At 44.6% G+C, this 26983-nt stretch overlaps 1 protein-coding gene across 1 annotated transcript in view; it reads left to right on the plus strand.

Annotated features, from left to right (window-relative positions):
- SLC14A2 (solute carrier family 14 member 2) overlaps positions 1-26983 on the plus strand; it is a 56700-nt gene that overhangs the window by 17046 nt on the left and 12671 nt on the right. The window contains exons 5-10 of the mRNA XM_058556566.1: positions 664-856; positions 4610-4757; positions 5801-5935; positions 7704-7753; positions 8284-8458; positions 25916-26038. Of these exons, the coding sequence (XP_058412549.1) occupies positions 664-856; positions 4610-4757; positions 5801-5935; positions 7704-7753; positions 8284-8458; positions 25916-26038 (824 nt within the window). The remainder of the gene's footprint in view (positions 1-663; positions 857-4609; positions 4758-5800; positions 5936-7703; positions 7754-8283; positions 8459-25915; positions 26039-26983) is intronic.

A 26983-nucleotide genomic window follows, 5' to 3' on the forward strand; every position in this document is an offset into this window, starting at 1 on the left:
TTTCTAGGGTGGTGGGTCCCTTCCAGAAGAAACTGAAGCCAAGGGAGATTAATTACCTAATGTTGCTCACTCAGTCTGTAAGCGTAGCAGTTAGGATTTGCACCTAGCTGCACCTGTCTCCAAAATCCACACTCTTTCCAAAGAAGAGGGCAAGAAAAGAGAGGACACAACAACTGAAGGTTCCATTTTCACGTGGCGGTTCCCATAGTAGCTCAAAGAACTTTACTGAATCCAAGCCTGCACAATACATATGTGCCATAACAGCCTCCTCCTAGAAAGTCAGACTTCTAAAATGTTATCAGAACCCAAGACAGTAGCTATTGTACCTCTTGATTATCCAAAGGCAATATGTGATATTTTATAAGGATTACATTTTGTTTGGTTTTCCTGATTTAAGAAACAAGGAAATATTTTAATTGTTTTATAAATATTTCTGTTCAAAACAAGCTATAATCCTTTTAAAATCTGTTTCTCAAAGCTGTAGCCTTAAATTAAACAGCTTATTCTCAATCCCAGATCAATGGACCACTAGATTCTCAAGGGAGCCAGGAATGGTTGTGCCAAGGAAAGGAGACAGTGGATGGCACAGTGGCCAGAGGTGATGAGATGATGTAGACCTAAGGATGATCACAGTGATTAGCTCTTTGTCTCTTCCATCTTCAGCCCAGTTCTTTCTAGTGCCTTGAATTCCATCTTCAGCAAGTGGGACCTCCCGGTCTTCACGCTGCCCTTCAACATTGCTCTGACTCTGTACCTGGCGGCCACAGGCCACTACAACCTCTTCTTCCCCACGACACTGGTGGAGCCCGTGTCTTCAGTGCCCAACATCACCTGGACAGAGATTGAGATGCCCTTGGTAAGTTACCCAATGGCAGATGAGTCGGAAACCCCTGATTCCACTGCAGACCTTCTCACTAACCAGTTTGTGGATTACCCAGGGTCTCAGCTTCTCTAGATGCATCTCCACCAGATGATGGGTCTTAATGGAGAAGAGGACAGGAAAGGGTCACTGCCACCTCCTTATGTTCCTTCAAATAACCCTTATTGAAGACCTAATATGTGCCAGGCACTTTATTAGACACTGGGAGTACATGGGGAATAAGACAACATCCCTGCCTTCATGAAGCCTACACTCCAAACAGGGAAACAGATAATAAAAAAGTGTACAGATAAGTGTTAAGTTGACAATACACAATGATGGGATTGAGGGAAAGATATTAAAGAAGATGGATAGTTAGATGAAGGGGCAAGACACTAAAATAAATGTTTAAACTTAGGATTTTAAAGATATTATCAATCAAAGATGGTGAATTTTCATGTACTTTCCATATCAGTGGTTCTCACGCAGAAGTGATTTTCCCTCCTGGGAAGGGCAAATGTCTGCAGACATTTTTTAATTGTCAGACTGTGGGGGAGGGGGTGCTACTGGCATCTAGTGGGTAGAGGCCATGGATGCTGCTAAACATCCTACAATGCACAGGACACCCCTTCCCCATAGCAAAGAATTATCCAGTCCAAAATGTCAATAACACAAAGTTGAGAAACCCTGCTTTATAACCTGCTATCACAAATGTACATATTCGTTGATTATACTGATCTCTAGACATCAGAGATAAAGGGATATGAGAAAAATCTAACATAGGATTAAATATATAGAATTGTAAAAATTTGGCCTTGTTAACAAACATTGAGAGAGCTAACAGCTAACACTAAAGCAAGTTTGTTATGTCTTAGAGACTGTTCCCAGCTACCCTCCTAATAACCCAATACTGTAAGTACAATCATTATCCCCATTTTACAGATGAGAAAACTAAGATGCAAAGAGAGTTAGTTGACCAAAGTCAAATTGCAGCTAGTGCCTCAAATGTTGTTTGTGAGATATGATTCCCAAGCCTTCACCACCCAGCTGTGCCTGTTGTCTAGATGTGCTTAAACCTCTGCATGGCCCTGCTCCTGGGTGCTCAGCTCCAGGGCCATGGCCCGGGGTGGGGTGGACAACACAGGTCCTCGAGGGACAGCCACACTCTGAACCTGAACCTACCAGAAAAGAAAAGGCTCTCCTGCTCCTAGTGGCAAATGCTGCTGACAACAATGCAAAACCTTTATAAAGTTTTTGTCTTTTTAAAAGCTTTGTCTGGAGCTAGGGCTGGAGTAGGGTTGGAGACAGGGTTAGGGCCAAAAATCCAAGAAAATGAAAAGACAGAGCCCAGCATTTAAGGGAAAGCCCACCCTCTCAAATGGAGAACAGCTGGGAACAGGCACAAAACTAACTTTGATAGAATCATCAGTGATCAGCCATCTGGCAATTAGGCCCACTGCCTTAGGGGCACAGTCTGACTGGGCCTGAGCCCTACCCATGAGGCATGCTCCGAGAGAGAGCTGCAGGGGAATGTGGCACTGCCAGAGAGAAAGGCCCATGGAGCCCCCCACCAACCCTACACTGTGAGGCTGTACAGTCCAGCACTCAGGGGACCAGAGTGGAGAGGGCCACAAAAAAGGGGCGCCTTTTGTTCATCTTCAAAATAAGCAATAGGAAAGTGGTAGGACCCAAATCCGTGTACCCTGAGGCCCAAGCTCACCCTCTGAGCTGTCCACCACACCACCATTCTGACAATAGGCTCATTTTCTTCCACACCATCCAGATCTGAGTTTTGAAGAATCAATGCAATTTCGCTCTTCTTTAAAACAATGGGCAGAGTGACTTTCTTTTTGTTTAACTGGCTTGTTATTGTTACACGAGGATTATCCAGAGTATGGAAGAGGCTGGTGCTCAGTAAATTTCCACTGCACACCTGACTGCCCTTCACACCAGGGTGCTGGCTGTGGCCTGAAGAGCAGCTTGGAGGGGACGGCGGGCCAGCCTGGGGCTGCAGTTCACCAGACTGAAATGTGGATCCCAGTAGAAGAGGCTGCATTCTAAACCCAGGCTCCATTCCAAGGCAGCTTGTTCCCTCATTCCTCTCATTCTTGACTGCTTGGGCTTAAAACCTTTTTCCCAGGTGGGAAGGTGGGAGCTGGATTCCCCTCAGCGTCCTACATTCCTCAGACTTTGGGAAGTCATGGAAGATTTACCGAGTAGATTTCCATCCTGTTCTCCACACTTAAGCTGAGTCCCCTGGACGGGAGCAAAGTGTTTTCAGGGTTCCTTTAAATAAGATAGGGCCTCAAACCCTGTCATTCCTTGCACAAGTCTATAAACTCTGGCCCAAGCAGTGCTTGGGTATTAAAAGACCACCCCTTCGGAGACAAGGATGGGCAAAGCTGAGAAGCTCTCTGGGAATCCTCAAACACTATCCTCTAAAGAAATCAGAAAGACTCCAGAATTAAATCAAGCTGTTCAAAAGTACAAAATTTCATCCAATGGAGAAATGCAATTAACTTCCAACATCTACAGTAGATTATCTCTAACTAATCTAGTGGTCCCCAAACTCTGGTGCACATTCGAATCCCCTGAGGCCCAGTCATGCCCCACACCAATTAAATCAGAATGTCTGGGGAAGAGCTAGGCATCAATTTCTTTTTAAAGACCTCCGGGTGATTCCAATGTGCAGCGAAGTTTGGAAATCACTGAGCTCATCAATACACTTTATTAAGCACCTATTATGTACCCAGTCACAAAGGAGCCCTGTCCTCAAAGAAGTCACATGACCAGGTAATAGAGAAAAGAGTTTGAAGAATTTTAAGGCTGGAAGATCATCTGCTAGGGCAGCCTCCTCATGTTACAGAGGAGGGCATCAGAGCCCAGCATGAGGAAGTAACATGCCCATGGTCACACAATGAACTTGTGCTGGAGCCCTCAACTCCCAGGCCAGTGCTCCCCCTATCCTGCCAATCTCCCTCTTTTCCTTTTTGACCTCAAAGGACTACCAAAATGTAAACAACTCAGCTTGGACAGAAAAAGGTCATCTGACATCACTGCCAAATTACTCATCTCAAATTCCAACCCCACAAAATGACACCCAGGCTCAAGGATGTTTGGGCTTCATGCTGTTCTCCAGATGTTCCACACACTACCTTTCTGCAATGCAAAGTGCTCCTTGAGAGCAGGGGAAGTGCCTCCTCCTCCTTCCCGGGGCCCCACAATCCCCAGGGTGGCACTGAATATGCAGCAGCCACCAATAGCCTAGGGGTGAAGCTCAGAGGCTGTAGCCTGGGGTTGGCCACCAATGAGCTGAGTGACCTTTGGTCAAATCATCCATCAAAATGGCCTAGATTATTTCCAATATTCCTGCAATATTTCCAGGATTTCAGGAGGTCTAGAGGAAATCTGGTGCCCTGAAGCCCCCAACGGCAGTCTAGGGAGAATGTGCCCTCTGGTGCCCTCAAAGCAGAAGCCATATGTCCCTCAGAAGCACCTGTGTTCAGCCCCTGTGTTGGAGAAGCCTGCCCGGCTTTGCATGAGGGATGCTCAGATGCCTGCTGGGTGTTGAGGTGAGGAGCTATTTGTTCCAGCTCACGCCCTCCCATGTTCTCTCACACCCTGGAGGGCACAGCCATCCTCCTGTTCCACCCCATTACCCACCCGGGAATGGCTCAATCCTGGCCCTGAGGCCTGGGCTTTGTATTGTCATCCCACAATCCAGTGACCTGGATTCTATTGACTCTGCAGCTGCTACAAGCCATCCCCATTGGAGTTGGCCAGGTGTATGGCTGCAACAATCCCTGGACAGGCGGCTTGATCCTCGTGGCTCTGTTCATCTCCTCACCGCTCATCTGCTTGCATGGAGCCTTTGGCTCAATCGTGGGAATACTAGCAGGTAGGACAGCACTGCCTCTCTGCGGGGAGTACTTTGGGATAATTTTCCTGAGGTCATTCACCTCCATGGCAAATATTCTAGACTTATTCTCTTCACTGGCATTTATAAACACTGTCAGGGCTAGGGGCTCATTTTTCTCTTGCTTGAGTCTCCAAAGGGGGCAGATTTTAGTAGCAGGACATGTGGAGAGATGCAAGGAGATTGAAGACCTGGTTGGCCTGCAAACTGAGCCCCTGGGAGCTGAGGGATAGAGAGGAGGAGGGTAACCCCGTGAGGGTAGAGAACAGTAGCAGACCAAGCAGGGACATAAATAACCCAGAAACTGGAAATTTGGGGTAAGCTAAAAGAAAAAAATTGTCTCAAAAGTTGAACTGCCATTTGACAAATGTAATTTAATATTTCTACATATATGAATATGTATGTATATGCATTTATGTGTGTACATACAGACAGTAGAGTCAGAAATTGGAATTGGGGGCATTGAGACTAGGAGCCTGTTGACTTATCACAATATTTTTCAAAAACTTCTTGGAAGCACAACTTAAAAAAATTTGATTTGGAAATAATTTCAAACTTATCAAAATTTACAAAAATGAAAATAGTACAAGAGGCACCTATAAATTCTTTACCCAGACTCACCTATTGTTCACATCCTACCCCTTTTTCTGTATGATCCCTCTATCTCCATGTATCTATGTGTGTACATACACACTTTTCCTCAACCATTTGAAACAGAACTTTTTCAGTTGAAATCTTTCTTGCTAAAAATGTAGCTGCTCTGGCCAAAGGAGTGGGGAGGGCCCAGAGTCCCTGGAAGTAGTCACACTTCTGTGCGAAATCATTGACAAACAGTTTGGAAACCACTGCTTGCTTCTCGTTGTTGGTTCCCAAAGACCAGATGCCATTTGCAGAGGCTCCTCTGATGGGGAGGAGATGGGGGAGAATGGCAGGAGGGAGGCCACCCTGAGTCCTGGCACCAGCCACAGGGTGGCCTTTGTGCTGTGACCCTGAACCAGCCAGAAATGCTACATCTTTTCCCACAGCCCTGACAGTGGCCATGCCCTTCGAGATAATCTACATGGGCCTCTGGAGTTACAACTGCGTCCTCTCCTGCATCGCCATCGGGGGCATGTTCTACGCCCTCACCTGGCAGACCCACCTGCTGGCCCTCGTCTGTGGTGGGTATCTGGTAAAGCTGACAACCAAGTCACTCTGCTTTTCCTCCCCCCCCCTCCCCAGTTATGTGAAACCCATGGTGACCACTAATCAGAACTGAGCAGCAGTGACAGAAGGACCAGTGGCTTGGGTCCTTAACAGCTGGGGGATTTGAGATTCCTCTTCTGTCAAATGGAATCACAACCACTATTACTACAATTATATTCACAGCATTGTAAAGTTCACAAGGAAATCACACATGTGTTTCCTCGTGTGCTGGTGGCAGCGTTCCTGCTCTCAATAACTCTTCATTCAACAGCTTTTTGTGGGGCACACTAAATGTCAGACCCTAGAATAGACATGGAAGATACAGTGGTGACCACATCCTCATGAAGCCACAGTCTAGCAGAAGAGAAGTAATTAGGTAATTATTCAGGCTGCAATGTCTAAAAATATTATTGGAAAGATCCAGTGAAATGATGTACCTGGGAGCACTGAGATCTCAGAAAATCATAGCGTACTGCTATGGAAGTTTGATTTCCATTGAGTAAATAGAGGATGCACTGTCCGAGAAGATGTCAGCCACGGTCCTTACTGTAGCAGCACCCCAGAACCACACTCTGTGCTATATAAACATATGAACTCTCTTAATCCTCCCAAGATCACTACCAGGCACTGTCAGCCCTATTTTACAGGTGAGGAAATGAGATTCAGAGGGGTTAATGAATTTGCCCTGAAACACATGTATTAATTTCAGAAGCGAGATTCAAACCCCAGTCCCATCTTTCCCCCAGCCTTCCTGTCCAAGAGTTGCTTATATTCTCTGGAAACAGCAAGACTTAAGCAATGTTAGAGACAAGGACAGAATAGCATCCAGAAGAGCTTTTCTTTTGTTTTTTCCCCACTTATGTTTGGGGACTCTAAAGGACTTCCATGTCCCTTGTATCCCCCTCAGCAGCTGCCCTGAGGCTGGATGTGGAGACAGTGGGCTCGCTAAATATTTCTTAAGTCAAAAATTCCAGATATTTTGAGGTTCAGGCTGTAATTGCCTATGGCCTTCAGACAAGTGGCAGATTCCTGTGGCTAGAACCATCTGGGAAGTCTTCAAAGGGAGGCTGGGGTTTATCTCAACACTTTCGGGATTTGGATAGACAAATAGAGGGGGAGAAGGTGTTCTGGACAGAGAAACAGAAAAAGCAAAGTGTGGGGGCAGAAGGAGCTTGTCCACAGGGACCAGGGGTGTGGATAAGCTCCCCTAACCATCCTGGGTGCCCATATCGTGTGGTTGAACCCAGATGCCTGGCTCCTAAGGACCAGCCCAGGGCCCCAGTAAGGTCCATCCCTGATGGGACTTGATGAGGGTCCAACAGCATCATGGCTGCTCAGAATCTTGGACAGGAGGGGCCTTATTTGGAACTCATGTAGTCTGACCATGCACTCCCCAGACAGATAATCATGCAGCCATCCAGCCCACGCTAGACCATTCCAAAGGTCAGTGTGGACAAGCAAAAGATGCTTATTGACCCCTGACTCTATGCAAGGCCACCATAGAAGTGGGAAGGGATAAACGAATATGTAAGTTTTAATCTCTGCCCTCAGAGAACACACAGTCTGGTGGGAGATAGACCACACCTACCTATAAAGATAAATAATAATGTCAGGGAAACATGCCAAATGTCAGAGCATGGTGCAGACCTTGAGACTGCTGGAGAGAGGGTGGGACCGTGCTCTTGGGGAGGGCTGGGGTTGGGCTCTGGAAGCTCACTCTCAATGGTCCTTGTTCCTCCACAGCCCTGTTCTGTGCGTACATGGGAACAGCCGTCACCAACATAATGTCAGTGGTAAGTTTGGATTCTCCGGTCTACCTCCCTAAAGTGCCTTTCCCCAGCCAGTGCTTCAGGACATCTGGAGTCTTGTGGAAGAATCATGAGTGAGTTGTGGTAGCTGACACTCCACACAACACCTTTGCCAAGGTTTATCCAGTGTTTGTCCAGAGAAGGACTGACGATCGCGTACATGTGCCTCTGAGGTATGTGTGTGGAGTGTGTGTGTGTGTGTGCGTGTGTGTGTGTGAAAAAGAGAGATGTAACCAGCAGTGGAGAACATGGATGAACAGATGGAGGCACTTGTGTTTGGCTGTATGTGGGAGATTATCCCAAGGCTGATTTTCAGCTCCATCATTAAAAGATTCTGATCGTGTCCAAATGTATCAATACATCAAATTCCCAGACCAACTACTCTGACATTGTGAATCTAGAAACCAGTGCCATCACTAGGGGAAGATCCCCATCCTCAACCCTTATCACATCCTTCTCCCCCAGGGTCCCCAGAGCCTGAGGACATTTTCAGACCCCGGTGCTTTTGTTTCCAGGTTGGTGTGCCACCAGGCACCTGGGCCTTCTGTCTCTCCACCCTCATCTTCCTGCTGCTGACAACCAACAACCCCGCCATCTACAAGCTCCCACTGAGCAAAGTCACCTACCCAGAGGCCAACCGCATCTACTACCTGACAGTGAAAAGCAGTGAAGAAGAGAAGCCCACCAGCGGTGACTAACCAAGTCCAGGCAGAAGTGCTCTGTGCCTGGACCTGGTGTCTGCTCCCTGTGGTCTCAACTCTGGGTCAATCAGCTGCAGCACTCACCTCCTTTGCCTCTCCTTGCACCTGTGTAGAACCAAACACACCTGTAACTCTCCTTCTCTGAAGCTGACTTTCTCTCTCTGCCCAAATTGCCATGACTATCCATTGCGCGACATTAGAGAAAGTTGGTAATGAGCTTGCTGGAGTTAGAAATAGACATGTGTTTTAAATGTCATCGACTTAAAACAAAAACATTATTTATATTTAGTCTTTTGGGAAAGTGATTATGAGGTGATCTCCTTGGCATGTTTAACTAATAATAGATGCTGTAAAATTGAACTTGCTGGGTGGTTCCTAGGCAGACACAGAGTCGGTGAAAATTCAGGGGACACATGCAAAGAATTGAAGGTGCCATACTGCACAGAGCTAGTGGCTAATGGGCGCATATAGCTTTATATAAAAGAGTGAAATTTCATGCTGATAGAGTTTTCAAGTCAAAACAAGACAGTTAGGGCACTGAAAGTGTCTAAATAGGGAGTCTCGAACATTCTGTGGTAAGAGTACAGGGCAAGATGATATTCCATAGCAGGAAGGAATTAATTAATTAGAATCCTATATATGACTTTTATTATGAAAGATAAGCATTTCTGAGTGTAGGTCAAACCAGCAACTTTGAGCAGAGATTTCAGTTGAGGAAAGTACCTGAGCTCAGCCTGTGAGAAGCTGGGGAAATGTATTTCATTTTCCTATTTTCTTGTGGGTGTTGGAGGCTTTATGAGGTCAAAGATACTTAAAACGAACGGTTATCCCTGACCCTAGAAGAACAAACCATGAGCCATGAATTTCATAGGTTTGGCTTCCCAATTATGGTCATTAGCTTGCATTCAGCCTTCAGTTATATGTAGACCAGGGGTTGGCCAACTTTTTCCGGAAAGGCCAAAATACTAAGTATTTTTGGCTCTGGAGGCCTTGCAGCCTCTTTTGCAAATACTTAACGCTGTCATTGTAATGACAATATGTAAAACTGACAGTCTGTAAAAACAGCCTTAGACAGTATGTAAATGAATGAGCGAGGCTGTGTTCCAATAAGACTTTATTAAACAAGCAGCAAGCTAGATTTGCCTACAAGCTGTAGTTTGCCAGTCTCTGATAGAGATGGTCAGTATAATAATGCTTAGGAGCTGGCGATCAACATAATAACAGTTAGGAGCAGGTGGGCAGTGGGCAGGCCCAAAGGACGCCCCCAGGTTCTTTACAACAGACATAGCCACAAAAGTATTTACAAGCTGGTGATAGTGTGAAGAGTCTTAGGAAAGTGATGGTAGTATGACCTGAATCAGGAAGATCTGTTCTGAGGCTCTTTCAGAGAATTGACAGACCCAGTGATGTGCATTAGGGGGTGCAGTTTTAAACCAGGCCCTCCTCCCACGTAAGTGTCTGGAAACCGCTCCTAAGGCTCACCCTCCCCTGCTTCCTCACTCTGTTTTCCCCTCTACCAGCAGGCACACCACCACGGGAGGAAGAAAAAACTACGACCCTTCAGTGCAAGAGTTTCCACCAGGAAGAGCAGGGAAACCCAAAGAATTTCAGAGTTCGAAGGGTGCAAGGGCCAGGTGGTCCCACCATCCTATAATGCATGAATCAATCTCTCTGTATGGAGGATAGGGGCTTCAGTTCCCTGACAGGCTTCCAGATGGGGTTCAATTACCCAAAATGGTGGAGAGACCCCAAGGTAATCTAACCAGAGAGAACAGAACCAGAGATAACCCCATTCATTCCTTATGAGCAAATTGCCCTAGGAAATCCCCTCTCCTCTCCATTAAGCCCTTGAGAATCTCTACCCAAGAAATGGATTTGATGGAAACTACCTTTTAGCCATGCTTTTCATTGAATTTCCAGGAGAGGCAAACCATTTGGATATGAAAAATCCTTTCAGCTCACTGAGATAAGATTCTCTCTCCCCCTCTCTTCTCTTCTCACCCCACTTCACAGTTTGTCATTTATCAGGGACCACTTTGGTCACAGGTATCTGGGTTTTTTTTTCCTCCCAAGCTCCCACTTTAATCCTCATAGGAATTAAAAGTTAACTGTATTACAAGCTGCCAAACTCATTTGAAGACAAATGGATAAAAGCTAAGTTATTCAGAAAAAGGAAAAAATATGTCCACCAACTCTGGAAAAACTACAGGGCCCCAGAAATTCTATAATACACTGTGATCAAGATCACCAGATATTTATGTACAAATAGGAAAACAAATTATCTACTAGTGTGATATAAGCAAGAACTGCCTGGACGAAATACTGTTAATCACTGAATTAGCTTGGCAAGAGAAGTCGTATGGGAGTGATGTAATGTTTAAAAAAACATCTTTTTGGGCTAAGCGGCAGAAAATCAATGGTATTTCCCAAATGTGGTCCAACAAGCTCCTCCTGGAGGTGGAAGATATCTCATTAAGCGAGGCTGGTGGACAGATGTTGCATCTCTCTTGTGGGCAAAGGTAAGGATGGGGCAGAAATGAAAATCCCCACCCCTCTAAGAAAAGTCTGCCCAGTGCAGGTCACCCTGCCCACAGGCCATGGACAGATGCCCAGATGGCCTGTGAAGTAGCTCAGATAGTCTTATGGGACTGGAGAGCGCCCTGGATTGATCTTGACATACCTTCACCAGTGCTCCCCCGCTTCCCTATCTCACTGACCCTCTGAATGTGTACGGGCAGGAACCCTAAACTTACCTCAACATGAGGTTGCATGGGAGCAGGACACCAGGAGGGAAGGAGAAGGGCTTTGGGCCCACGTTCATCTGTTCTTCTACTATCACCCCAAACTACAGGCAGCAGCTCTTGGTTGTACAAATGATAGTTGAACATAAATATTTATGGCTGAATATAAATAAGCAGCCATTAAAAAGAGTAGGAATGTAAGTGTGGGGTTGGGGAGGAGAGGGCTTTAGAAAGGCAATGCTGTCTTAAACTCTGTCCCTATCATACCTCCCCTCACCCTTTCTCCACTGTCTCTTCCCCAAATCTTCTCATCTTCTCTGTCTCTGACCTCACCATCTTCCCCTCCCATTTTCCTCTTCTCTCCTACAACACTGAGGAGTTCTACTGTCAGCATGAAACAGTGTTGTCCTGCTGCATTTTTAAATGATCAATCTTGAATTATCTTTTCAGTCTTTTCTATGATAATTGACAAAGTCAAGTTTTCTATTTCTTGGTCAAACTTGGGAGTTTGCTAGGAAATAATCCATTTTCTTTAGTTTTAAAATTTTGTTACCATACTGTTACTCATAATATTCTCACAGTAATTTTAACCTCTCCTGTATCTGTGGCCTTGTCTCCTTTCTCAATTCTAATCTTATGTAATTTTGCTCTCTCTTTTCCTTATTCATTCATTTTACTGGCTTTTGAAAAGAAGCAGTTTGAGATTTATTTGTCCTTTCTACATGTTTTGGTTTGTTTTCTGTTTTATTGATTTCTTTTCCTTTTTTTCTCTTGGTTTATTTAAATGTTCTTTTTTTCCTAACATTTTAAAACTGATGTAAATTTCCTTCATTTTAGATCTTTCTCCTTTAACAACAATGGCATTTAAGGCTATTAATCTTCCCCTGAGTACAGCTTTAGCTGTGTACTGTAAGTTTTGGAATAAAGTATTCTACTTTCATCAGTTTGTAAATAGTTTGAAATTTTAGTTTTGATTTCTCTTTGATCCAAGGATTATTTAAGAATATTTCTTAATTTCCAGCACTTAGCATCTTTTGGTATTTTTTAACTTTCTCTATCTAGTTTTATTAGATTATGAGCACAGACTATGGCCTGTAAAATCCCTATTTTATGAATTTTTCTTTGTAGCCAAGTACTTGATTGATGTTGGACATATAAAATGCAAATTTTTGATTTGAAAGAAATACATATTAAATTGATTTATTAATTGCATCATTCAATTCCTCTATGTGCTTATTTATTTTTTCTCTGTGGGATCTTAATTGTGAAAAGGGTTTATTAAAATTCAACTAGAATTGTACAGTTTTATTAAACTTTCTTTGCATTTCTAAAACATTTGTCTCATATATTTAGCAGCTACATTGGTGCCTATTGACTATGATTGTCATTTGTTCTTCATAAACTTTATCTTTTACTATTACAAACTACACATTTTTATCCTTGTTAGTGCTTTTAACCTCATTCCAACTTATCTGACACTAATGTTGCCATACCTGCTTTCTTTCTAGTACTTTCTTATTTCTTTAACCTTTATCATTTCCTTTTAACTTTACCATTTCCTTTTAACTGTATTTCTTAAAAATAGTGTAGAGCAATGTTTTATGTTTAACCTAATCTTAGTGTTTCTGTAATTTAATAATTCAACCTTTTCATATTTAATGTAACAATCAATATACTTATTTTATTTCTTCCATCTTACTTTATTTTTTACCATTTGTTTTTCATCCCTGCTTTTGCTGTTTCTGACTTTGCACATTTGATCATATTACTATCTTTTTCTTTCCTCCCTTTGTTCATCTGGAAGGTCTACTCTTCTTTTCCATTCCACTAGTGGTCACTGTCCCCTTCCCAACACACATGATCAAAAGTCTATTTCTCTATTACTATATAAAAACAAGATGCCAAATAGTTTATCCTGACAAGATCCCCCATTTCTCCAATGCTCCTTCCCTACCCTGAGGAATGGAAGCCTTTATACTATTTCCACTATTCTCTTCCCCAGGGACCCCAGCCTTCACATGCTTTTACTTCTCTGGTATCTCCCCCTCCTAGATTTTGCCGAGATAATTTATCATTTTTAATTTTTACCCCTTGCAATATGCTTCTTCTTTTTACAAGAATCTTTACTTAGCCCCTATATCACACATTCCTGGTAATTCTATCATTGTCATATATCTATCATTGTCCATTTGGAGTTTACCATTTATATTGGACATGTTACCTCTTATCACTGTTTCCTCCATTCTTCACCTTCTCTTGTTTTTCAATCTTTGTTCTGATTCATTTATCACTTATTTAGAACACTTTCTTGGGTATTTTTTTCAAGTACTATACAAGAGAGTATGGGTGACATATTTTCTGATCTGTTTGTCCACAAAGTCTCTTTCTCCTGGCAAGTGAATGGTATTTTGGCTGGATGTGGGATCCCTGGGCTGCAGCCTTTCCCTTCAGTTGTCTGTAGGTGTTGTCCCTTCATTTTATAGCTTCCAAGTGTTGCAAATGAGAAATCTGATGTCTATTTCATTCTTTTTCCTTTGTAAATAAACTGTTCTTTCTTTCTAGAAGATTGTAAAATTTTCTCTTATCTTTAGAGTTTCGGAATTTTATGAAGTTAAGCCAAAGTGTTTGTCTTTTCTCATCAATCCTGCCTTTCAATCTGCAAACTTGAGTCTTTGTTCAGCTCAGCAACATTTTTCGAACATTTGTTTGATTATTGCTTTTTCCTCCATCTCTTCCTTTTTCTCTCTCTGGAATGCCTGCTATCCACATGTTAAGTCTCCTTGATCTTTGTTCCAAGTTGCTTATCTTCTTCACAGTTTTTACCATTTGTATTTTTGCTCTGCTTTCAGATGTTTCTTCCATTTGATCTTCCAGGCCACTGATTCAGATCCCAACAGTAACATTTCTTTCCTTCAATTCAACAGATAAGTTCAATTTTTTAGTTCAAAAATCATGTTTTTCAACTCCAAAAATCTTTGGGCGGGAGCCAAAATTGAATCTTTATGTGTGTTTATATTATTCTTTTCTCGTTGTCTATCTCCTCTTGCTTCAGAAATCAGATACAGCTTCTGGTAACTCGTGGCCCCAAACTTCTGCCCATTCCCCTTATTCCATGACTGATGGGCCCCTGTGTTGTTGCCCAGGGCCACTTGCCAACTTTCATGAGCCAAGCCCCTTCAAACTCTGCCCTGTGACCTGACCTCATTCACTCATTCACCCAGAAGACATGTATGAGGAACTACTATGTTACTCAGAGCCCCGCTTGACAACAAACCAGGAAAAGTTCAGACCAGTTCCTGCCTTCAAGGAATTCATTTTATGGGGATTTGCCTGGCCAGGTGAGTAGTCTCACCTGAGGTGAAGATGAAGATGGCACCACAGATTGCCTGAGCCACGTAAGTCTTTCATGGCACCAGTTTCATTATTTTGAGTGAATTATCTGGTTGGGGTTGCTCTTCTGTTCAGGAAAAGTATCAAGCATGATTTTAAGGGTCCCAGAAAAATTTCTTTGCCTCTTCTCCTCTTAATCTCTATCTTGCCATTACCTGCTGCCTGATCATTCCCAGCCATCCCTTCAGTTTAAGGCTTTGAACCTGTTAAAATGTAAACAGTCCTGGGAAGGTAACACAGTAAGCATGATCAATCATTTGCATCTTAGGTTGAAGGAGTCATTTCTGAGAACAGGTTGGATGAAAAAGGAGGGGAAAGTACAAAGAAAAAAATGGGTAGCACATTTTGAGAGAGGCTTTTGCAAGGGAGGGCATATTGAGACGAGGCCAAGCTGGGTGAACGAGGTCTGGAGCCCCCTGGTTTCATCAGGAATGATTTTGAAACTGCTATATTTAGCTTGGAGAAGAGAAGAAATGGCTGGGACCATGGCTGTCTGCAGTATGAGGTAACACAGGCAGAAGAAGTCAACTTACTCAATGTTACTTTAGAGCATAGAACAAGCACCACTAAGTGGGTATGATAAGCAGGCAGACTTTGAATCAATAAGGAACAGTGGTTTTTAGTGATGGAAGTTGCCTGAGAAACAGTTGTCCTGTGAGACCTTGAGTTCCCTGCTCTGGAAGTATAGGAGCAAAGGCCGGAGGCTTGTTGGGGAAGCTTGCTTTGGTTGAGGGTAGACCAGATGACCACTGAAGCCTCTCTTTTCCAATTCCAAGTTTCTGTGGTTCTATGGCCCTGAGTTCCTACATAGGAATGAGGAGGAGGCATCATGGAGGTGGTAAAAAGTTAAAAACATGGAGATCAAAAGTGCCAGAAATATACCATTGATTGTTGCCTTTACAGCTTTTCCTATAGCTTGGCCAGTTAGCCATTTGGTCAGTTTACCAAAATGCTCAACATGCTTGTTTGTGTGGGTGCAAGCTGAGGGGCCAACATCATGCAACTGTGCCTTGGCCTTGACCTTCTTCTCCCCGTCACTCTCCCTTCTCAGGGGAGTTCTTCTGGGCAGTCCTCTAAGACCTGCCCATTGAGAAACTCAATCTCCCTATCCTGTATTTGTGGTTACATCAAACCCATGTGCCCCAGTTTGTTTGTGCTTCCTGTCTGAGTCTGAGCTTTGTTTCCTTGGGTCATAAAGGTTATGAGGACCTGGGGATAGCTATAATCTAAAACCAGTTAGGGGCTGGCAGTTTCAGTGTTGCTATGATTTCTACTCAATAAACCACAGTCTCATTTGGCAACTTTAAAGGCATTTATTTTTTATGTGAGATTTTTCGACTTATCTAGCTTTTCCTGCCTCCTGCCATTCACAGAAGATAGAAGAATCCATAGGGAACACTCTGTCCCTAGAAGAACTAGAATTCCGAGGCCCCAAGGAGGGAGGCAGGGAGATTGCTAGAAAAGTCCTTTTTACCCTGTGTAAATTGATAACTAAAAGCCTCCAGCCCCTTCCTGTAGCTGCACAGTTTGCTGGAACAGAATGAAGAAAAGCAAGTAGCTCTTTGGAGAGCTTCTAGCTCAGCTTGAATTTATTCCACATGAACTCTGGTCTTTTCCCTGGAGGAATCTAACCTCCCCAAGTTTAGCCCCAAATGGTCAATGCAATCTTTCTCCTACTACAAGGTTAGGAATGTAGAGTTGAAGGGAGTCATGAGCATTGTGAAGAAAACTTAGTTCTGCAATGAATTCTGATTGACCCAGCCTTCGAGGAAATAATCTGTAGGCATAGACAGATCTCTTAAGGAGCCATTGGTATCTGAGCTGCAGCCTTCGGTAGGACCTGTCAGGGACAAGATTCAATTTTCATCTTCTGCCTTCCGGGATGGCACTTGATTGCCCCACCCTATGTCTAGAGTGTGTGACAGATACTCACTACACTTCTAAGCACCACAGTTCCATTTGGCTCATGGAACGTGGGTGAACTTCCTGGAGGCTCCTCAGGGGTAATCATTTCCTGTCTTTTCAAATTGGTTACATGTTGTGCGCAGGTGGTGGCATCTCCCTGTTCCTTTTAGGGTGGATGGATGCTGAGGGGACTGGAGGGAGCATACCACAAGAAGTTCAAGAACCCTCAGGAGAGGCCAGAGCAAGAAGACAAAGGATGGGCACGCAGGGCTGCTGAGCCAAGAGCCAGCCAGCTGGGAGACAAGGAAATGTGTTGTCAGCAAACAGCCATGGACCCTGAACTAATAGCACCAGGGGAGGCCCACGGTGCAGGGAAGTGGTCTGTGGTCAGTTCCCCACCTCTCCCTGGAATGTGGGCCCCTCTGGTTCCTCCCCCGCTTTGTTTGCTTTCCTTCTTCAGAAGGCTCTCCGTGATCAGGACTCCTCTTTGGCAGTTCTGACACACCTGGCACGAGCAAGGGGGCCTTTGACGTCAGTAAGGAGTTTGTCTACTCAAGTGTAGCTAATTTCCTCAGTGTGAGGTTTTGTTTCTGAACCCAGGTAGGTCACCTCACACCCCATCACTGAGCTTGTATGGAGGGGGACAAGCGGGGAAGGTGGATGTTTGACCCATCATACTCACAAAGCCAAGCAAAACATGTTTGGATTGGACCCCCTCCCCAAACTCCAGCCCACCAGACCCCATGGCCTCATGGGACTTGGGAGGGCCGGCTTCCCTAATATATAGTGCTCAGAGTCCTTTCTGGAGGCAGGGGTTGGGTCATACACTTCTTGCTCTGAGAGGGTCCCATGGTGAGTCCCCAGAACGCTGGTGAGCAGATGTCAGAAGGAGAAGAGGTCTGAAAATTTCCACAGAACCAGGAAAACAGCATCTAGTATTGGGCTGTACAGAAATTTCCATGGAGACGCTGATGGCAATAATGTTCCCCAGTCTGTGCCCTGCGTGTATGGGGAATTAAGGGAGTTTATTGAGGTTGGAAGACAGATTGATCCCTTGAGGAGACAATACTTAGATGCTTGCTTTAAAGGCAAATACTGAAGAGAGAATTCTAATGAGAGGAGTAACTAGGAGGAAGTGTCTGAGGGAGGACAGGGAAGCTACTACTAGACAGAGCTTTGCTCTGCCCCTTTAAAGGAAACCTGCCTGATCAAACCAGGTGGGGGAACCATGGTAGTCAGAGTCAGTCTTCCCCAGGGAGTTTAGGAAGTAATCTTTCTTTTGCCAGGAAGGCCAGAGAAAGTGTGAGCAAAAGAGCATTTGTCTTTCCTCTCCTTCCTCCTCCATGGTACCCTTCCTCAACTGGAAGACGTGCACTGGGCATAGGGTTAGGGAATGCAAAGTAAATTTACAGAAATTCAGCAAGAAGATGGGCTTGAGGGCATAGGGAAGTGAAGGGGTTCTGGTTTAGGGAGAAGTCCAATGCCTGGAGTTGAGGACCAAAGACACCGCCCAATTGGAAAGAAGTTTCTTGCCAAATCCTGATGGTCTAGGTTTCTCCAGATCTGTGCAGGAAATCAAAAGGAGCCCAGGTAAGAGGTCCTGGGGGAGAGAAATAAACCAAGTAGACCCCCTAGCCAATAGGACCATCTGACTTTTCAAAGAAAGAGATAAAACAAAGGCTGCTCTTTTTCTGTTCCTTTCTTCTGTTGAGCTGTGGTGCCTGGGGAAGCCAATCTTGGGGTGGGGAAGCTTACTAAGAACTCCAGAGAGTTTAGATCCTGGAAGCTTCAAGCTGGAAGAGCTCTTAAATAGTTATAGTGCAAACCCCTCACTTTATAGATGAGGAAACCATGGCTTGTCTAGGGACCTGTCAAGGTGATAAAAGAGCCTGGACAGAAGTTCAGGTGTCCTAACTCATAACCCTGAGCTCTTCCTGATCATCTGGTGATAGAACCAGTTTAGTCCATCAGCCCTCAAATCGCCTTATCACACTACCTGCCCACTGGACAAGCCTTCATATTATTTGTCATCCTTTCCACAACTTTGTAACCCACAGCTCTGACACCAACATGGTTTCCAAGGCAGCACTGTGTTGAGTTGAGCCATGGGGAGGCTAATGAGGCAGATTTGTATACTCTTGCCGGGAGTCATTACTTGCTGCTTCCAAGGTGGAGGCACCTAGCCCAGGCATCTTGGCCTCTCAACTCAGGTTCAGTACCCCTTCAGTAGATATGCCAATAGAACTAATCCTTCTCAGTATCCACAAACATCTTAACATCCCAGCTTAACAACGTATCTTCCTGGGGCTCCTCTCTTACATAGCCCTCTTAGATTACTATAGACATATTCTGTGTAGCTACAGAAAGTGAATGTTTCTGGAAGACAGATAGCCGTGCCATAAAGGAAAAAATTCCTGGATATTGATGTCATCTGATGATAGAATGGACAACCTTATAAGGTATGTGATCTCCTCGAAAAGTGGCACCAAAGGACATGATCCTTGGTGAACTTGCTGAGGGAAGGCTATTCTGTGAGGTTTGGAAGTGCGTGTGGCTAGGCCTCTGCCTGCTATCAACCCCATGGCCTTGATATACCCCTTCTCTCAAACTTGTATAGCATCCACACCCTCCTTTAAAGTTAGAGGGGAAAAATATATATAAGTTTACTCTCAAGTGCCAACTCTGACTAATTGGTATTGGTTTTCTGGAGCATTGTGTTAAGAAGCATTCTGAGGCTGTATTGAAACTTATTGGGAAATAGTGCTATGATCAATTAGCTATGTTTGCCATAGATAATGAGAGAGAGGTGTGACAGGGAAGAGGACGTGGGGAAAAGGAGTATGGAATGTGGTCACAAGAGAAGAGGCTGGTGTACAATGGCTCAGAACTTTCGTTGACCTTTCAGTGGGTATCACAAATGTAATGTCACACAGGTGTTTTTTTCTTTCTTTTTTTTTTTTTTTTTTGGTAACTTTTGTTACTCTTTTTGGGATAGGAAATAATTCATATTTTTTTAATAAAAAAGTCACAAGTCCATTGATATCATTAGGAAGGCTCCGACTATCTATAAAACACTCACATTGCAGGAGTAAAAAATCAAAACCAGGAGGTCAAAACTGGCTGCATAACTGACTAGATGTGTGGCCTCGGGTAAGCCACTTCTCTCTGGGCCTCAGTTTCCTCCTGCCAATGCCTAGACTCAAAGGTCACTTGGTTATCAAGGATTGATCATTCTAAGTCCTGTCATTGTATTGGAAAGCATTTATTGAATACTTTTCATGTGCATTGTAACTATCAATACAGAACTCCACAATGGCTCTGACTTCAAAAGCTGTAGACTAGAGGACATTCTGCAAATGAAATTCAAAGAATGGAATGATCCATATGGCCAAATAAGCCAAAGACGGCTTCATGAAGGAAGTAGAACATAAACCCAATCTTGAAGGGTGGATAGAAATCAGGCAAGAAGAGGAAGGAAGCACAGAGAGCCAGCGATAATGCTAGAGTGCCAAGGCAGGCTGTATGTTGGAAAGAGAAAGGATGAGTTGGATGATGGAGTCAGCCATATTGTGGAACATCTGGAAAGCCAGGCAGAGGAGTTTGAGCATTCTACTCTTGGCAATAGGGAGCCCTGTATATTGTTGAGTAAGAGAGTGACATAATGATACAGTCTAGCAGTTGAAGCATAGAATGGAATGAAAGGGAAGAAATCAAAATCAGGAATATTGACAATGTAGACATGCAATTCTGAGGATGTGGGCTGGAGTGGGAGTGGGGGGAGAAGAGTGCAAACTCATTCTGGAAGAATGTCAGTCAGGTGTTACCCCAGGTATAGATGGGGCATTCGACCCTTTGTACTCTCTTTAACCTCATTTATGAGGTTATCATATAGTATCAGAGGTTAAATGAAGTACAACCCATTTATGTTATTAACGTCTTCTCCATGGAGTGAGCCAAAGACACCAAAACAAAGTAAAACAAAGCACAATCTAGGCAAGTCCATTGGCCAGCTAGTGAGCTGTGTGCAACAAAAGGGAAAGAGTTAAAGCGTTTACTATGAGGATGAGGGCTTGCTTCTCTCAGGATTACAGTGACCCATACCCCACCTTCTTAAAAAATAAAAAGTTGGCTAATTAAGAAGTCGGGGTTTTCAAACAATTTATCTCCTAGTGCTGCTGTGGACCTGACTGCCATTTTTACTCTATCCATCTCTCCCACAACAGACCTTCCAGTCCAGATATATTAGGAAGGCTCAGAAAGACTTTTGGGTTTTTCTTGAATCCCCAAAGGAAACGGAGCCATTTTTTAAAGAGAAATGGATTCTAGAATACCTAATTAGTACATTACATGCAAAAGCAGAATTGAATTGATAGACCAAAAATAAATCCCTAGTGGGAAGTAAGGTTTAGGGAAATAAATCCTAGACTAGAAGGCAAGAGACAGAATGGATCTATATCATATCTACTCCTGACTCTGCCAATAGCTGTGTGGCCTTCAGCAAGTCGCTCCATTTCTCTAGGCCTCAGTCTCCCCATCTGTAAAATGAGAGGGCTGAACTGGATAATCTCAAAAGTCTTTTCTAATTCTGACATTCAATACCTCTGATAGGCTACAGAATGATCTTTGAAGATGTCAACTAAACACAACTCCACAGAAAAAGATACCACCCCATTTACCACACACAAGCATCCATATCACATGCACAAATAAACATACAGACTAGCTTGGAAATTATCAATCACAGGCAAAGCTCATCTTCCACATGGGGAGACATATGCCCAAATTGTGGCCAAAGTGTAATCATGTAGAACTTGATGTAGAAAAAAATCAAATTGTATAAAATGTGTCACTTAAAAAAAGTCATTCTGGCATAGTCGCTAGGAAATTGCCTCGTGCTGTGTGGGTGTATCCACAAACAGTAGGTTTGAGGAATAAGAAACCCAAGGAGCTGGGGAGGGATGACAAATGGGTCTTGATGGTAGGTTCCAGATGCTCTATATGTTAGGCATATGTTGCACAAGTGATGTATGGACAGCGTTGATCCACTTGCAGGAGACAGTAAAACCTGTTCAAAACCTGAGAAAGACAACTTGTAGAAAGTATATAGGCATGGACCTGTTTGAGTAAGGGTTGGCTTTCAGTAAAATAGACCAGATCATTTTTTCATTTCTGAAAGATGTCCTCTATGGTTTGGTTTGGTTTTATTCCCCTCAAAGTAATAGCAGTAAGCATCAAAATTGTATTTGGCAGGTGAGCTCTTCTACAAAATCTTTTTTTACCCTTGATATTTGAACAGTTGGCATTTTCTGCACATTAGAAGTCAATAGAGTCACGAGTACCATGAGACACTACTCTCCAGAAAAAGTGTTTCTGAATATATCACTGTGGCTCATAACTGTTCTTCCTTCTCTGAGTCAACAGGAGAAAAGCATTGCTGGACTCTTGCCTATTAAAACACAGGATGGTGGCAATCCTAGATGGCAAGAACCGTGCCCCTGAAATGGTCCTGAACGGCCCCCAGTGTGAAGCTACATGCACTGGGACACTTAATAAGCCTTGTTAGAGAAGGAGAGAGCAGTTCCTACATCAGGCGGGCATGCCGAGGGGTTACTCAGCTGCTAAGGTTTACCCACAGATTATCAAGGACAGAGCTTCGCAGCCCCTGTGCCACAGCACATGCATAGCCCGGCCATGAGGGCAACCTCCCTGGCCCTCTAAACAGCCAGGTGGGGCCTAGTGGGGCCAAAGTCCCTGGGCCCAGGTCCTCTGGCCATAAACGACATCATCTTTTACTACACCAAGCCACATGTACACTTTTCTATGTGTGCCATGGTGTTGGGGCGGGGAGTTGGAAAGAACCCAAAAAAGTGAATTATCATGAACAAAATTTACTCTTGAGCTGTAGAACGCCCAGCCCCACCTCCTAGCGGCTTAGGGATTTATGGCCACATGGAATGAACCTATGTAGTATCTTAGTAACAAAAACAAATCACATTGAGCAAGATCTCTATCTTCAACGGCTTCTTTTCTTTTCTCTCATTAACTGAGTTCTAGACACTCTTGCAGGATTTCTGGGTATCTGGTTGGTAGGTCATAGAAGGCCAACCATTTTATCACTATCTATAAACTTCCCTTCTTTTATCCAAGTAACACTGGAAATAATCAGCTCTTACTCTGCAATTCAGCTGTTGCCTTGGTTAACCTATGAAAGACTATCACCATTATTTCAATATTTATCAAGCATTTAACATTTACAATGAGATATTTTTTAAAATATTTCATGCCCTGACATATCCAATGATTGTTTCATTCAGAAATTAAAATGGGTAGTATAATTATCTCTCATTAATTTTTTTAACAAATATTTTTGAGTGCCTACAGTATACCTGGCTCGTGCTAGGTGCTGGGGGTGCCAAGGCAAACTGGTACAATGCAGGCTGTCAAGGACCTCACCATCCTGTGAAGGTGACAGACAGGAACACATAACTGACATTTGGTAAGGTAAGAGTCAGTGCAAGTGTAAAATACCAGGCATGCACTGAAATAAGGAGCCATCCTGCCTGGAACAGAGGGGCATGTGCCATCAGAGGGAAGTGACCTCCCTGAGGAGATACTTGATATGTGAGCACTGCAAAATTATTTTCCAGAGCATTTTGCAAGCATTATCTCATCTTCATAACAATATGAGAAAGAAATGGGACGCATCTGTCTGAAATATCTGTCATCATTCTATAGGTTGAGTTAGCAAGATCAGCCTTACGGGGTCTGTATATTTCTTTCTAGGAGCCATGCCTACAATGTCAATAAAATTGCATGACTTGCCATGCAGAAATTAGTGACTTCTGGTTCCCAGCCAGTGTTATTGTTGTTTTCTTTTTTTCCTATAACACCAATGGAATATTTCTTTCCAGAACATTTGATAAATGTGTTCATGATATTCTTGAAATTGCCTTTATCCATTATGAAAGTCCTGAGAATCTGTCCCAAGGGTAGTGCTAAATTGCTATCACCTTGGCTTTAAGAATTTTCACAACCTCAGGAAATGTGTTACTTTATTCTCCAATCTTCTTCATGGTGTCTGTTCCCCACTTTCATTCTCCACTCTTGGCTGGCACATCCTGAGGGGCTGCTGCCCTCCCTGGGTGGTCTGCAGCCCAGCACTTCAGTATCACCCACGTGAGACCCAGAACCAATACTGTGTCACCTCTTCAACTCACCCCAAATAAGGACAAAAAATGTTTCCAAGGGAAAGAAACTTTTTGTTTTTGTTTTTTGTGGCTGGGACATCAACTCTAAAAATACATAGTAATATGGGCCACGCCCCACTCTTCTGGGATCTGAGCAGGCAGCAGAATCTGAGGTGCTACAAGTGAAGGGCCAGGGCATGAACGGTGAGCCAGGCCTCCTGCAGCCATCTATAGAGCAGGAGACCTGGGTGCAACTCCTGTGTGCCATGATTAATGAACTGTGTGACTTGGGAGAGCTGATTTCTCTGGACATGAGAGGTAAACTGTGATCTTGAAGCTCCACACAGTTCTGAGCCTATGATGCAAAGGTCAAAATGTTGCTCTGCCTAAGGGGTGGCTGGGGTAGCACTTGACATATGAGGAACAAGAAGCAATGGGCCCCAGAGGTGCCCTTCCAGCCTGGCAGATGTGCACTGGGGATTGGCGCAGTGGAAGAATGCTCTGCTTTGTCAGACGATGCAATGATACCCCATGGTCCCACTCTCCCTGCACAAAACATGTCTGCAAAGGTATCCTAGGGTAGGCTGACATTTCAAGTGTCTCTGAAGCACGGGGTCAAGGGGCTTCTCCAGACTCGGGAGTGATGGCTCAATGCTGACCCACAGACAAGATGCTGAAACAGGAGCTTCTTCCCCGTCTGGAGCCTGGAGAGAAGGGACATGGTCACATGTCTTACCTTTCAATCTGAGAGTATAGACCAGACCCCACATACACGTCCCACACACTCTCTGGTTGTTGGTCCTGCTATATTCTGAGCGTTGCTGAAGTTGTTTCTACATGAGCGGTGTGATCTATACCAGTTCTTACAAACTCTAATGTGCACGCGAGTCAGCTGGAGATCTTGTGAAAAACACAGATTCTAGTTCAGTCGGTCTGGGATAAGACCTGAGAGTCCGCATCTAACAAGGTCCCTTTGACGTCTGTGAAGCTGGTCCAGGAACCAGTCTCTGAGCAGCAAAGATGCAGAGAAAAGAACTGGGGGCTGAGAGGCTCATGGCTCGCTGCCTGTAGGACGCTTCAGAAATCATTCTGAGCCTCAATCTTCCACGTTTTGGAGATAACAATGCACAAGTCAGTTAACTTAGAAAGCGTGCAAATGTAATAATAGTGTGAATGTTCTCCACTATTCCAAGTAGCCACTAGATCATCTAATTCCAGCGTGCACTGGAACTCCAAACAGAAAGTGTTAAAACTGCATACCTTGGGGACCACCAAGTACTCCACTTAATCGACCTAGGTGGGCATAGGAGCATGCATTTTAAAGAGCCACCGAGGTGACTTGATGCTGTCGATGCTCAGACCACACTTTGAGAAACCCGGTCCCAAGTGATGAGTGCTCTGCTCTTCCCCATGTGGAAATTTAAGATAACCAGGTATAGCAGAGGGTTTTTTGTAGCTGATCACAGCTTCAGGACTCTTACTTCCCCATAGATTGGTGTCTGTCAAACTTAATGTGCACAGAAATCACCCAGGGAATCTTGTTGAAATACAGACTCTGATCCATCAGTGTGTGTGGAACCTGAGATTCTGCATTTCTAACAAGCTCCCAGATGAGGCTGATGCTGCCGGCCCAGGGACCACGCTTTAAGTAGCAAGAACCTAGATCAGTGATTCTCAGCCCAAGCTGCACATTAGAGCCATCTTTTAAATACTATGGGCATTAAAAAACTTTTATTTTTAAAATTGGTCTGGGGTAGGGTTCAGGCATTTTTTAAAGCACCCAGGTGATTCTAATACACGGCCAGCATTGAGGACCCCACACACACACACACCTTGCCACAGATGGAGGCCAGGGCACTGGCTGAAGAACAGGAATGGGCAGCCAGCTAGGGTCCACCATGCATGCCAGTCCCAAGTCAGATTAAGTGGGTCTTAGAGTAGTTCTTTACTGGTGAAATAAGGCAGACTGGCTCATCCGTCTCTTGACGCTGATAGGTGTCTGTGATACGGTTTCTGGGGGAAAGGAAGGGAAAGTTTTAGTGGGAGAAATAAAGAAGCTGGATGTTTTATGCAGACACTGACGCAATTACAACTGCAGCTTCAGACCGCACAGCTCTTTCCTTTCTGACTTCTGCCTGTGATTTTTCCCGCACTCTCTGCTTGGCTCTCACAGGGTGTGGACCAGGGTGGGGCACTGACCTGTCTCATTTTGCCCCTGGCCAGGCGGCGATGGGGAGCAGCCAGCCGCGACGAGCCCAAAGGCTGATGAGGGCTCAGAGGCCATGCTCCCCAAGCCCAGGAGTGTGTTCCACATCGAGTGGTCATCCATTCAGAGGAGGAGCAAAGGTGTGCACTTCCTCCCCCTCGCTCTCGGGTCCTTGATTTACTCATCTCCAAAATGGGGACAATGGCAGTACGTACTTCACAGAGTGGTGGGGTGAACCACGAAGCTCAGGCTCATTCTCATCACCTCTGACCTCTGACCACAGCCACAGGTCCCAGTGTCTAGACTCTCCCTGGGTGGGGGAGGCTGGAGCCAGGACAGGCAGTGGGCTGTGTAGGTCTAGGCCAGGAGGTCTCAAACTTGGCTGCACATTGGAATCACCTGCATCCCCTCCCCGCAGACTCTAATCTAATTCTTCTGGGGAGCAGCCTGGGTGGGCACAAGGATCTTTAAAAGCTCTCCATGAGATTCTAACTTGCTGCCAAGTCACAAACCACTGGTCTCAGAGGCTAGAGATGAGAAGTTCTCACCTGCAGCAGAGGTGGAGTTGTTAAGACCGAGGCAACAGGTGGAGAGCCGTGGAGAGGAGGGGACTCCCCAAGGCCAAGAGAGAGATCCAGAGGGCACGCAAAGCTGAGCAGGTGGGGAAGCCAGAAACTTGCTCGAATTTGTAAGCTGACGACATCCTGTGGCAAACAGGGAGGAGTCGGGGCAGGGGTCTCTCCAACCAACTGCAAGGTTGGAGCAGCCTTGTGCAAAGCCAAGGCAGAGGGGCAATCTAATTCTGCCCTCGAACTCCAGAGAGGAGAGCCAACTTGCCCAGAGTCACGCAGCAGGCAAGGGGCACTGCAGGGGATAAACCTGATTCCCAGGTTAGAGTCCTTTTTACAACAGCACATGCTTTCCTGAAGGTGCATTAGTGACTTTCTTCCCTCAGTTCATCTGAGCCTTGTCATTTCATACCAAAAGCAGTCAACCCAGAGAAACTGGCCTCACATCAGGTGGAGAGGTCATTGCAGATATCTCAAGGGCAAACCTAGTCTAGTAGTTTGTCTTTGACAGAGGCC

This window comes from Diceros bicornis, chromosome 16 (genome assembly GCF_020826845.1).
Source record: "Diceros bicornis minor isolate mBicDic1 chromosome 16, mDicBic1.mat.cur, whole genome shotgun sequence".
NCBI classification, from domain to species: Eukaryota; Metazoa; Chordata; class Mammalia; order Perissodactyla; family Rhinocerotidae; genus Diceros; species Diceros bicornis.